At 32.5% G+C, this 12,208-nt stretch overlaps 1 protein-coding gene across 1 annotated transcript in view; it reads left to right on the top strand.

Moving 5' to 3' along the window:
* The window catches only part of LOC108907193 (voltage-dependent calcium channel type A subunit alpha-1), a 67,675-nt gene extending 59,824 nt beyond the window's left edge, over positions 1–7,851 (top strand). Inside the window, exons 31-36 of the mRNA XM_023455696.1 lie at positions 108–226; positions 1,937–2,106; positions 3,110–3,367; positions 4,852–5,042; positions 5,388–5,611; positions 7,766–7,851. Coding sequence (XP_023311464.1) covers positions 108–226; positions 1,937–2,106; positions 3,110–3,367; positions 4,852–5,042; positions 5,388–5,611; positions 7,766–7,826 — 1,023 coding nt within the window. The 3' untranslated portion in view covers positions 7,827–7,851. The remainder of the gene's footprint in view (positions 1–107; positions 227–1,936; positions 2,107–3,109; positions 3,368–4,851; positions 5,043–5,387; positions 5,612–7,765) is intronic.
* The last annotated feature ends 4,357 nt before the right edge of the window (positions 7,852–12,208 follow it).

Raw genomic sequence — 12,208 nt, 5'->3', positions numbered from 1 at the left:
TAAATGGGACTGTTAGTTTTTTACATATTTTTTATTACTAGTGCTACATACCATCATATACAGAGCGTTCTAATTATAATCCTGTTTTAAATAAATCTCTTCCTAAGGCGATGGAGTTACAAGATGTCATGGGCTCCCGCAGGCCGTCTTGCGAAAGTATAGGCGATCAGCAGCATTTACACCCATCAGGTTATGTAAACTCTCATCGACAGAGCCCTAGTCTTCGGTAAGTGAAATATCCGCTATGAAAATTAAGTGATGACCTCTTTGTTTTTTTATGTATAATACACTTCTGGTGCATTTCTTGCAGATGTGCGAAAAGTAGTTCAAATGTTCCTATCCTCTAACTTATGTGATCATTTGGGAATCCTATATATTTTCTAATTTCATCTATATTTTCATTTAATTGTAAATTTTACACATTTCAAAGATGAAAAATATCTAGGGCATGCCATTTAACAAAAACATTCTTGGATTATGATAAAAAAATTACTGCAAATTATAGAAAAATGTTGAAAAAACTTAATAAAGGTCTTACAAAAATAAAAATGTTAGTAATAAAAAATACTCAAAATTAAAAAAAAATGTCAAAATGAGGAACATTCGGTTACTCTCAAAGAAATCAAGGTGAATAATTTTAATTTTTTAATTTTTCTTGAAAATCGAGGCTGAAGCATTTGAACAACATTTTCTCTATCTCCTCAAGAAATACCAGAAATTCTAATTACAATGCAGGCTTTGAGGTAAAAAATGTACCTCTAGAGTAGAGGCCTTTTCTGCGTATACAAAAATTAAAGAAGAGATAACATTTAATTCTCATAAAATACATGTAAAAATATTTAAAGTATGCCATATATTTTTTGTGTGTAGTGTGTAGACATCTGTATACTTTCATTTGAATGTAAGTGTTTCACAGATGTCAATAATTGAAAAATATTTAGCGCCCATTTAACAAAAAAGTACTTAGATTGTAATAAAAAAATGCCGGTAGAAAAATGTCCTGAATAAAAAAAATCTGTCAAAACTAAAAAAAATTGATAGTAGATAACTTACGAGAAATGCTTGATTCTACTAATCAAATCGAGCCTGGGACATTTGATCTACTTTTTATCTATCTCCTCAAGAAATACCAGAAACTCCAATACTGTTAGAATTAGTTTATTCTATACATACAAGGCATACATGGGGTAAAAAATGTATCTCTAGTGAATTTCTCTCCATATAATGGAATTAAAAAGGGATAGCATTTAATGCTCAATACATAGAAAATATAAATTATAGAAATTATACGTAGTTAATGTGCACACCATGTATACTTTAATTTAGATGTAAATTTTAAACTGATTTCATAAATTGTCGTATATGTATTTAGATTATAATAGAAAAAACTTAATTTACAGAAAAATATCATAAAATCTTAAGAAAAAACCTTGCAAAAATTATAAAAAATTAATAAAAAAGTTTGAAATTATTTAAAAAACGTCTAAAAATGGGAAATGCTCACAAATCAAGGCATTGAGAAACTTTTGGCATTCAATTTTCTTCGAAAATCGATATCGGGATATTTGACCTACTTTTTATTTTCTCAAATAATATATGAAACTGCTCAATAGTACTAAAAATTGCGCACCCTATGAGACATTTTGAGGTAAAAAATGTATCTTTAGCAAGGACGTACTTCTAAATTATGCGCCTTGGGCGAATGTGATCGGCCGCCCCTCAGGAACAGGTCGCCCCGGGCAGTCGCCTCCTACACCCTTAGGAAAATACATCCCTGATCTTTAGTGTATATTTCTTCATGTAATAAAATTAAAGGAGAGATAACATTTAATCTGTATACATGTAGTATTTACAATTACTAAGAATTTTTTCCAATTTAGATAGTTTCGTGTTAATATACATCGTAACTATGTACTTCAATAAATGTCTCTTTTAGACGTAACTCCCCTTCTCTTCAGAGAAGCCCATCTCCGCGTAGGAGGTACCCCCATCACCTCCACCACGATATAGGATTCTCAGACACCGTATCGAACGTAGTGGAAATTGTAAAGCACGAACATCAGAGAGCCTCTCAAAGAACTAGATTTCCTAGAGGTAAGCTAATGTGTTTTTTCAATAGTACTCCTAAAGCACCACATGTTTTACCGCTATAAAGACTTTAAATTCTGTTTTTAAATTTATTCCAAGGAACATTATAAAGAAGAAATGGAAAATGTTTTATTCTTCATATGCTTGTGCCCATGAGTGAAATCTCTGTTAAATTTTATATACAGGGTGTTACTCTAGTAAGTGGGGGTCAGTTTTTTAGGGACAATAGTTACGTGTCCCCCCAGAACTGATCTGATTTTTTGTTGATCAAATAATAGTATACAATTTATTTTTTAAACAGCATTTAAGCTAAAGTACAAAAAAGTTAATCTAATTTATGGTTTAAATTATTTTTGCTGTTTTATAAAATGTATTAAAAATATGTATATTTATGTAAAATAAAAATATGATGGGTTTAACTTTTTAACATCATTTCAAGTTTTTAATAACTTAATGCCTACTGGCACAAAGCATCACTTTGTACCTACTAGCATAGAGCAACCTACTATTTCCTAAGTGCTATAGAAATATGACTAGTACTGCATTAGGTAAAATAAACTTTCTAATTAACGATAATGTGGGGAACAACTACTCCACGAGCTATATGCCCTGACTGGCTTTGAATTTCTCTCACACTCAAAACATGTTTCTAGATAGACTCCCAAGTAGCTAAATATTTGTTGGTTGTCTCACCTATAGCATACTGACAAGAACTAATAAGTTCAGAACCGATATATGTCTGGTGGTTCGGCTGTCGAAAAATCTTAGCTATTTAGTCTAGACATTTGCAACATAATTCAATACCAGTTGGAGCACATAGCCTAAGTAGTTGTTTCTCGCAATATCAATAGTGAAAAAAATTTTGTTCTTATTAAAAATTGTATTTAATTTTTATTCTTTCTCATATTAAGTAAAAAAGTGTCACTGTTCGTTTTTAATAACAACGCTTGTAAAATAAATTTTACCATCCTTCTGCACCGAACAAATTCTTAAAGTTGTTTTTAAGAATTTTCCGCTCTAGGCTCCTGGTCAGCCTCGACGAGTCCAGCGAGATCGCCCTCGCCCACAGGAGGCCGACACAACTCCAGGTATGGCCCCCTGAGATCGTCCAGGAGAGGCGATTACGGAACTACCAGTTTGTGTCAGCGGTCAAGGTCTCCCAGTCCTACTAACCCCAATACTACTCACCCCAATACTACTCACCCCAATACTGCTCACCCCAACACGCATCCGCCGGCGCACCCTGCGGTACCACACCAGCAGGGTCCTCCGCTAATAGGTAGGAAATAGTCTTTATGTTAAAATGAAATCTGTGTGATAAGTGTTGTGTAAAAATCATTGGAAATCCAAATTACAGAGCATTAAGTTTCCATGGTACTATTTATAGATGATATTATATTATCAAAGCCTAATAACAATAGTATTAGTCATTAGTCATTAGTCATTTAGCTTATAAAATTTATTTTATTTGACACAGTAAGCCATTTTTTTTTTACTTTTACATTATATTGAAAAGTTGAAAGTACTGAAATTTATGATTTTATACATATTGTTAAAAAATTTGATATGGTTTATTTGTAACACAGCTGTATTGGTTCTTATATATTTGTAATTTCCTTCATCTCTGTGATCGTTTTTGTGTTCTCTGTAATTTTCTCTGCAAATTACTTCTTCATGTTTTTCTATGATTGTTCTGCGATTCTCTGCGATTTTCTTCTCGTTCCCTACAATTCTTCATCTTTGTGATTTTCTTTTCTGCCTTTTCTGCAATTTTCTTTCTCTACTCTGTGATTTTCTTCATGTTCTCTGTGATTTTCTTTGTGTTTTCTATGATTCTCTTCATGTTTTCCATTATTTTCTTTATTTTTTCTGTTATTTTTTTTTACTCGTCTTTGTTGCAACTTCCTTTTTCATCTTATTTGGTATTTCATTTGTATGTCTTTATATTCTTTACTATTTTTTTCTCTGCGATTTCTTTGTCTTTGTTATTGTTTAATTCATCATTTTTTGTGATTTTCTTGTTGTCTTTACAATATTTTTTTTGTATTCTTTGTAATTTCTTTCTCGCAATTTTTTTTCTATCTTCTCTGCAGCTATATTTGTGATTGTGTGTGATCTTTTCTTCATTAACCATGATTTTCTTTCGCAACTTCTCTACAATATTCTTTACTCTGCGGTTTTCTTTGAGATTCTCTTCTTCCTCTGTGCAATTTTCTTCTCACCTCTACAACTTCCCTTGCCTGCTCTGCGATATTCTTCACCTTTTTGTTTTTTATGCAATTCTCTACTTCATTCTCTGCTTTTTTTCTGCAATTTCTTTGTGTTCTTTGCTATTTTCTTCGTCTTCTTTGTCTTTATATTTTTTGTTTTTTCAATTTTTTCCTTTATTTGCTGCCTCTGTTTCTCTCTTCTTTCACATAAATTAAATCAACAAGTTGTTTTTTTTTTTATATTTCATAGTATAGACTTCCTTTCCATATAATTTAATAATTAATACACTTATAAATTACCTTTGTAAATAAAATTGCTTTACATTTTCATTGACCATAATCAATTCTGGACATTCTCCTTATTATTTCCTTTAAGAATAAAATTTAACTTTCTATTAAATAAATATTGAAATTAACCAAGCCACCGCAAACTTACTGCTCTGTTTATATCATACATTGATGTATTGCTAGAATTGAACTGTTATGTGTGTATAAATTTGATGTTTCGATGTTCATAACGAGATGGCTAAACAAAAAAGTCGTAAATTTACAGCAAGTGCTGTGGTAGGTATCCCGATGGGGCAGTCTGCGGCACACCAGGGTAGCATGCAGCACAGTCACCCAATGTTGGGGGGTAGAAGGGGACAGGGGAGAAGGTTACCACCCACACCCTGCAAGCCCTCGACGCTTCAACTTAGACCCGGTACAATCAACTTTCCGAAACTCAACGCGTCTCCAACCCACGTAAGTCAGAGAAGGAAACTAAAAATCAGTGACTGTTTGAACACATTTTTATTGTTCTAAAAAATATATTTTCACATTTATGTTAATGAACTTAACACTTTTGGAGTGTTTTCTAAGGAGACAAAATGTAGGTCAAATATCCTAAGCTTGATCTAAAATTGGAAAACAAAAATTGCATCTTGACATTTCTGTGACATTTGAACTACTTTCTATTTATCTCCTAAGGAAACAAGAGAAACTCTTTAAAAGGTGAAATTGATGTATTCTTTAATATGCACTAATGACAAAAAAAAGAAAACTTAACTTTAGCTAAAAAATGTCAATCAATCTTTTCTTCTTCCGCAGCAACAACTGCAATCACAGTCTGCACACGCAACGCCCCACACCTACCCGCATAGTTTCCCAAGGGATCGAGAACCCCTGAGAGAGATCGTGCCCGCCACTCCCGCCAATGTTACGACGAATATCAGCGTCAACCCGGGAGTAAGGGATCAGGCCCCACTGAGCTTCGAACAGGCCGTCGCGCTCGGAAGGGGCGGCAGAATGTTACCCAGTCCTGTACCAAACGGGTAAGTCCAAAGTTTTTGTCTTTTTGTCCCAAGTAACGTTAGTACTCATAATAACACTTTTTTATTTTCGTTATTTCGAATTTTCAATTTTATTATTTTCAACAACATCAACTTTCTCAACTTTGAATTATAAAGAAAAATAGTAAGCATAAGTTTCATAAATAAATCAAAGCACAAGTTAATGTGATTAAATAACTATATTTTGTGTTTTCTCTGCATGGAAATTATAATGACTGTTCATTTCCATAGAATCTGTGCATGAACTCATGAAACGTTCTATGGTTACAACACTGATTTCTAACTTTGTTTATTGTGTACAAACAGAGAGACTAGTGCTGCATAGTTTCATTTCTCAATTTGTAAGTTTCCCACTTAGGCATTTCCTTTCATGTCATATGCGTGTAAGTGAGAAAAATGAGTAATCATTATAGTAGTCACAAACGAGCAAATTTAACAGATGAAGAATGTTGTATGATAACCAATGTTTATTAGAGAATTCCAGCAGGGTTATTTCATGTATGTGCTATTTTTTAACAAAAGTGTCTGCCAGAAGTGTTTATCATGTCCGTAAGAAAATTCAAGGATTTCGATTTAAAAATGAACCTCCAACATCTGGGAAAGGACGGCGATTAATAATTACACATATTGAAAGTGGTTTACATTGTTTATGGTGAACAGGAGATTACCATGGACAGTGGAAAAATTTAGAAAAATAGTTTACATCTATTTTGCCTCACATCAAAACTGATGCATTTGTGCCTAGTCATACTTGACAAATAAAAGAATTGCCAACATTGCATGGAGAAAAGGAAATTTCATGGAATGGTTGAATGCAAAACATATTGAATATAAAAACAAAATGTTAAAAACAGTTATTGACAATTGCACAAAAATAAAAAGTCAAATACACGAATTATGTAGTGAACGAATTGGTTAAAGCTCAGAGTTACACTTCTTCGATTGCCACCATACCACTGTGAGCTAAAACCCATTGAACTAATCTGGGTGGATATAAGGACTTATGTTAGGTGGCAGTAATGGTAGTGATAGAGTACAACAGTGATTTTATTAATGCGTAAAACAATCGTTTCTAGTGTGTTATTGATGCTGCATCTCATTCTTCAGTGATGTCTGTACTTTTAGTAGCTTTGGTGATTTTAGTGATTTTGTGTCGCATTACTGTTACAACAATAACTTTTAACAGGAGGCACTTGTCGCTTGGCCAATTAGAGAAAGTGAAGAAATAAAATAAGGAGAAAAAAGTGTAGTAAAAAAAAAAGCATGGGTGGCAACAGGCCACCTTTGCCGCGAAGCAGGATTGCTGAATACATACCTTAATATAAATAAAAAAAGTACCTACTTGCCTGTTGGATATACTGAGGTGGGTGTAAATTTGCAATGGTAAACTAATTTTAACCAAAATCATCATATCTAATTATTATTCTATATCTAACAATTTTTGGAACCCTCTAAAATGATACGCCCATGGAATTGCTTTCCCTGCCTTGTCCATTGTACATACATACATACAACATACATGTTGAGAATGAGTCACTGCTTAAAATTTTTGAGCTATAGTATAATCTTAATGATTTCGTGCGATTATATATTCTTAATTGTTTGGAATATAGTCCGGTCAAATCAGTCATAAAAATAGTGGACAAATAACGAAAACTCCGACAGAGCTAAATTTTGGTGGAGACCTTGGGTACACCATTAGAAATAAAGTGTCAAAAGTCCCCATCGATCCCATTTGTGCTAAAAAAGTTATTCGGGGTCAAAGGTCAAAAACAAGTAGTTCTGACAAAAATTATAGATCTTAAAATTATCTACAAAAATGGTCCTTGTAATTTTTTTTCTAAGAATCACCATTCCTGAGATATTGCGGTTCTAAAAGTTGAAGTGCCATTTTTGTAGATAATTTTAAGATCTATAATTGTTATCCGAGCTACTTTTTTGATAAAACTTACCGTTTTGAAAAAAATCCAAAAAACCTCAAATTTTGACCTTTGACCCCAAATAACTTTTTTAGCACAAATGGGATCCCAAGGTCTCCACCAAAATTTAGCTCTGTTGGAATTTTCATTATTTGAAATGTCTATATTGACCGGACTAATATGGAGGTATATAAGAAATCTGGTGTTGACGTTGCAGATACAAACCGAAACCAACACGTTCTAGGCACTCCGATTCCGATGACGATGACTGGTGCTAGCATATGCTGAACACTCTTTAAGAGTACAGTGCAGAGTAATCTAAAAATCGAGAGGTGACTCTTTAAACAAAGTGAAAACCTGATGAACTGTTATTCATAAATTCGCTCAGTACATTTAAGTCGTATTTGGAATTTCTGATTTCGAAAAAGATATATATTCCATTTCGTATCTTTGCCACTGGATATTAATAAAACCCCAGCACATGACCTGCGGGGTAGAAGAATATTAACGATGTATATTTGAGAAAATTTGCTTCAGTCGTTAAATTAATTTTAGATATGATTAATTGTACTTTCCTTAAATGTACTGTGCTTTAAGCTATTTGGGCCTTTCAGGAATTGAATAACATAATTTAATTGTGTCAGTGTGTATAAAAATTAAAAAAAACTTGAGCGGGTGGACTCGAATTAAATTAAAAAATTTTATAAAACTACTGCCAATAACTCTATATAAAAAATTATGACTATGATGACTATTTTCATTAAGTTTATTCTGTAAAAAGGCGGTTTTTTAGCAATAGGTACGCGCGTTCTAAGGATAAGCTTGAACTTCTATTTTGTAAATTAAGTACGTTTAAGTTGAACAGGTTTTGTTTGGGGCCAAATAAAAGTTATAATGTAAATTTTAATAAGAAATTGTCCTAGTATTATTGGCATGGTTAAACCATATTCCACGATTTAGAATTGACTCGTCACCAATTCATCACTTTTGCTAAAAACCCGTTTTTGATTTAACTTTGAGCGAATTTCGTAATAATTGTAAATATAATAGTAAATAATTGGTAGATTTTGAATTTTGAATAAGTGTTATTTATACCAAAAAAAAAAGAACCGTTTATTATTCTGATAAATAATTATATAATTCTTCCCTAAAGTGCTTTAAATCACTATAAAGTTTACGATTAAAATACATAAAACTTGTTACAAGGAAAGAGTTACTTTGGTTGTTATGTTTGTGTTATGTGTAATTAATTATTGTAATACTTTAATTGAAGAAAATAAGTAAGGAAAAGCCTGAATAAAATTTAAAGTTTACAGAAAGTGCAGCTGACATAACCATATAACCTTGATATAATACGAGGGTTGTATGATAAGTAACTGGTCTTGACGAGAAGAAACATTTTGCTAAAACTTTATTTTATTGTTCAATGTATTCACCTTTCAGTTCGATACACTTAGTTCAACGTTTTTCTATCTTTTGTATCCCTCTAAAAAATACGATTGCGCTTCAACTCTTTCAACAAAATAAGTGTCATTTTATCACCACACAATAATCAATTTTCTTCATGGATGTAAAATTGCAAAATTTGTTCTATTTAAATGGCTGGCATTTATAAACTATACCACACAGAGAACAGTTTAACAGTGTTGTTGAGAAAGGTTATATTTACGAAAAATATCACTAGTAGCGCCATCTCTTGCCTAGGCCAGGTACTTATTCAGCCCTCGTATTTTCATAAAATTCGCCAAATAAATTTATTTATCGGAGAATCAATGAAGTTAATCATGGTTATTTTCTTCAAATAAAGCTCTCCTTATATAAATTATTTCTGTGATATAAGCACGAGATGTGTATAGTTTTTCATATGCAAAATTTCACCACTATTATTTCAGTGTCTATAACTATGCTCTGTGAAGGGACTTTTTTTTTCTTATATAACGTGTATAATACTACTTAACATCTACATAAACTTTTTAAAATTTGATTGGGCCCTGCGCCCAATATAGTTTATTAAAAACGATGCCTTATTCTACTTATAACCAGTTCATGCAGAGAGTTTACCATGCTAACTCGTTTCATGGTTGTTTGGTAAGAAACTTACAAAGTTCCACGAGGTACGGCCTCCTCAGCAGTTTTTAACTTTGTGCTGGACCGAATAAGAGCATTAGGGTGCACGGTTTATCTAAAAAAATGGCTGAAATAAAAAATTTTAAAGAACGTAAAGTGTTACTTTCAAAATTGTGTCGTTTTCTATTTTTTTTTTTTTTTTTCAACTCTGATTAGGTATATAGTCATAATGTATCGACAAAAATTTAAATTGCCTTTTATGCAATTCTCAGTATTGAAATGTGTTTTAGCAGTTCTATTTTTTTTAAACTGTTTTTCTATTTTTTTTTTCGTTTATTTTATTTATATTTTTTAATCGCGCATTATCTTTTGTAGAATGAAAAGCATTTAAACATGTGTGTGTAATGGTTGATTGTAAAAAAGTACTATTTGTAAAAAGTAACTGCTGTATTTGAAGTGGAAGTTAAAAATTGCCTTAAAGAATACATTACGTGTTCTCTGTTTATTTTAAATATATACGGCCTAATATAATATAAACGTATTAAGTAAGACTTAGTAATAACTTTGGTCAGAAATTCGCAAACATATACAAAACTTAAGTAATTGGCTATAGGTATTAACGCTGTGTATTGGTTAAATTTAGGCAGGGCCGTACCCCGGAGGGCGATTCGCAAAAGAAAGTAGCATTTTTATATAACAAAATTTAGACTAAGACCTTCATTTCTTTCTTTACAAGTGCTCTGCCAAAGAATCATCGAGAGATTTTTCCTCTACAGTTGAGACGTTTGCACCTACTTAGTAAGAAATTAGAGGCGAAATCTTTTGGGTACTTAAAAATAAGTTCATTATCAATATATGATTGTAACTTGTGGTTATCACATAACAAAAAGTATTGTCATTGACAAACCTTAAAAGATATGAGTCCCACTTCGTTTCGAAGTCATATTTTTTCTTGGTTTACGAAACGTTTCCTGGAAAACATCCTCCGACGTCTCTAGAAGTAAAGTCGTCAAAAATGTTGGAATATATAGATTTTTCTCCTAACTCGATTAAAAATTATATGTAACCACAAAACGTAGTGATCATTAACCAAAATGTACAAGAAAACGTATTCAGAATCTCTGCGGATGTCCAAGTTCTAACTTGTCAAAGTGGAACAGACGATGGAGGATTTTATTTCAACTGTTTTACAAATATGGATAAACAGTCAAATTTAGGGGACCCGTATTTTTTTCTTTTTGCCAAGTGGCCCCTCTTTTGGTGTTACAACCCCCTGAAATCTGCCCCTAAGAAAACCCTGTTGTACAAGAACCACTAAATTGGGTACACAGGGGTTTTATGATATGGGGAATCTGATAGTGTTACGCTTTTTGGTGGGAACCCCCCTTAAGACACTTTTTCGTGGGCCCCCTTATCTTTGGAACAAAAAAAAATATAGTCGCAAATTTGAATTTTTAAAAAATTATTGGTTAGCTAGGAAGTCATTGAATTTAGAAAGTTTTTTGTCTCTTTTAAAATTTTTCCTTAAAACTCAATATTTTTGAGGAAAATGGCGAATCATGTACATTTTAACATTTTTTCTCGAAAACATTGCGTTTTACGAAAGAAGTATCAAGAGACAAAAAGTCTCTAAATTTAATGGGTTTCCAGCGGACTAATAATTTTTAAGAAATTAAAATATGCGACCAAATTTTTTTGGCTACAAAGACAAGGGGGCCAGCCAAAATGCGTAGCACCATCAGATTCCACATCACAAAACTCCTCTGTACCAAATTTAGTGATACTCGTACAACAGGGTTCTGAGATATAAAAAAAAGATTACTATTATTCTTAGGGGCGGATTTCAGGGGGCTGTAACTCCAAAAGAGAGGGCCACTTGGCAAAAATAAAAAGTACGGGTCCCCTAAATTTGTCTTCAGAATCTGTGACCAAATTTTGTTGCATTAATTTCGGGTCACCCTGTATAATGATGAAATTTTGTTCGATCGCTTGGAAGGCTTCACACTACATAATTCCGTTAACTGCACATAGATAGCGCTACGAACTTCGCCACAATATAGTTTTTAACCGGACTGTGTACCTCATCGTTTTGTGTTTAAAAAATTGATTCAAAATGTATATTTGAACGTCCTGCATCTTTCTTATTAAATATTCCCATTAAACATTTTTGTAAAGATTTCTCTATCGCCCGTTTTGAAGATTAGAATAAGGATGCACCGTAAGTTTTACGTTGACGATGCGGTGTTTTCCAAGAAATGTAATTTTATTATTGATATCTCTGCCAACAAAATGCGGGTCATTATTCAACTTAACTCGGTAGATTAGGTAGCTTAGGTGAAAAAGTAATGCGAGACGAATGAAAGAGCAGAATGATATGCCAATGATGCAGAAACCGTTTGTATTCACAGACATTTTCCCATTTCATTGTTTTATAAGTCCAAAATTTTGTATTTCAAGAAGACGTCCAAAAACAAACACAACATTTCTAGAATAGATACCCTAAGATCTACGTAAAAAATGATCTGCTTGTTTCTGGACGAGTACCGTGTATAAATAATAAGTCCATATATCTACTAAATGAAAAGTGTTGATA

The sequence above is a fragment of the Anoplophora glabripennis genome, unplaced genomic scaffold (genome assembly GCF_000390285.2).
Source record: "Anoplophora glabripennis isolate ALB-LARVAE unplaced genomic scaffold, Agla_2.0 scaffold87, whole genome shotgun sequence".
Taxonomy (NCBI): domain Eukaryota; kingdom Metazoa; phylum Arthropoda; class Insecta; order Coleoptera; family Cerambycidae; genus Anoplophora; species Anoplophora glabripennis.
Note: the sequence above shows the minus strand (reverse complement) of the source record. Positions and strands in the feature narration are given on the sequence as shown.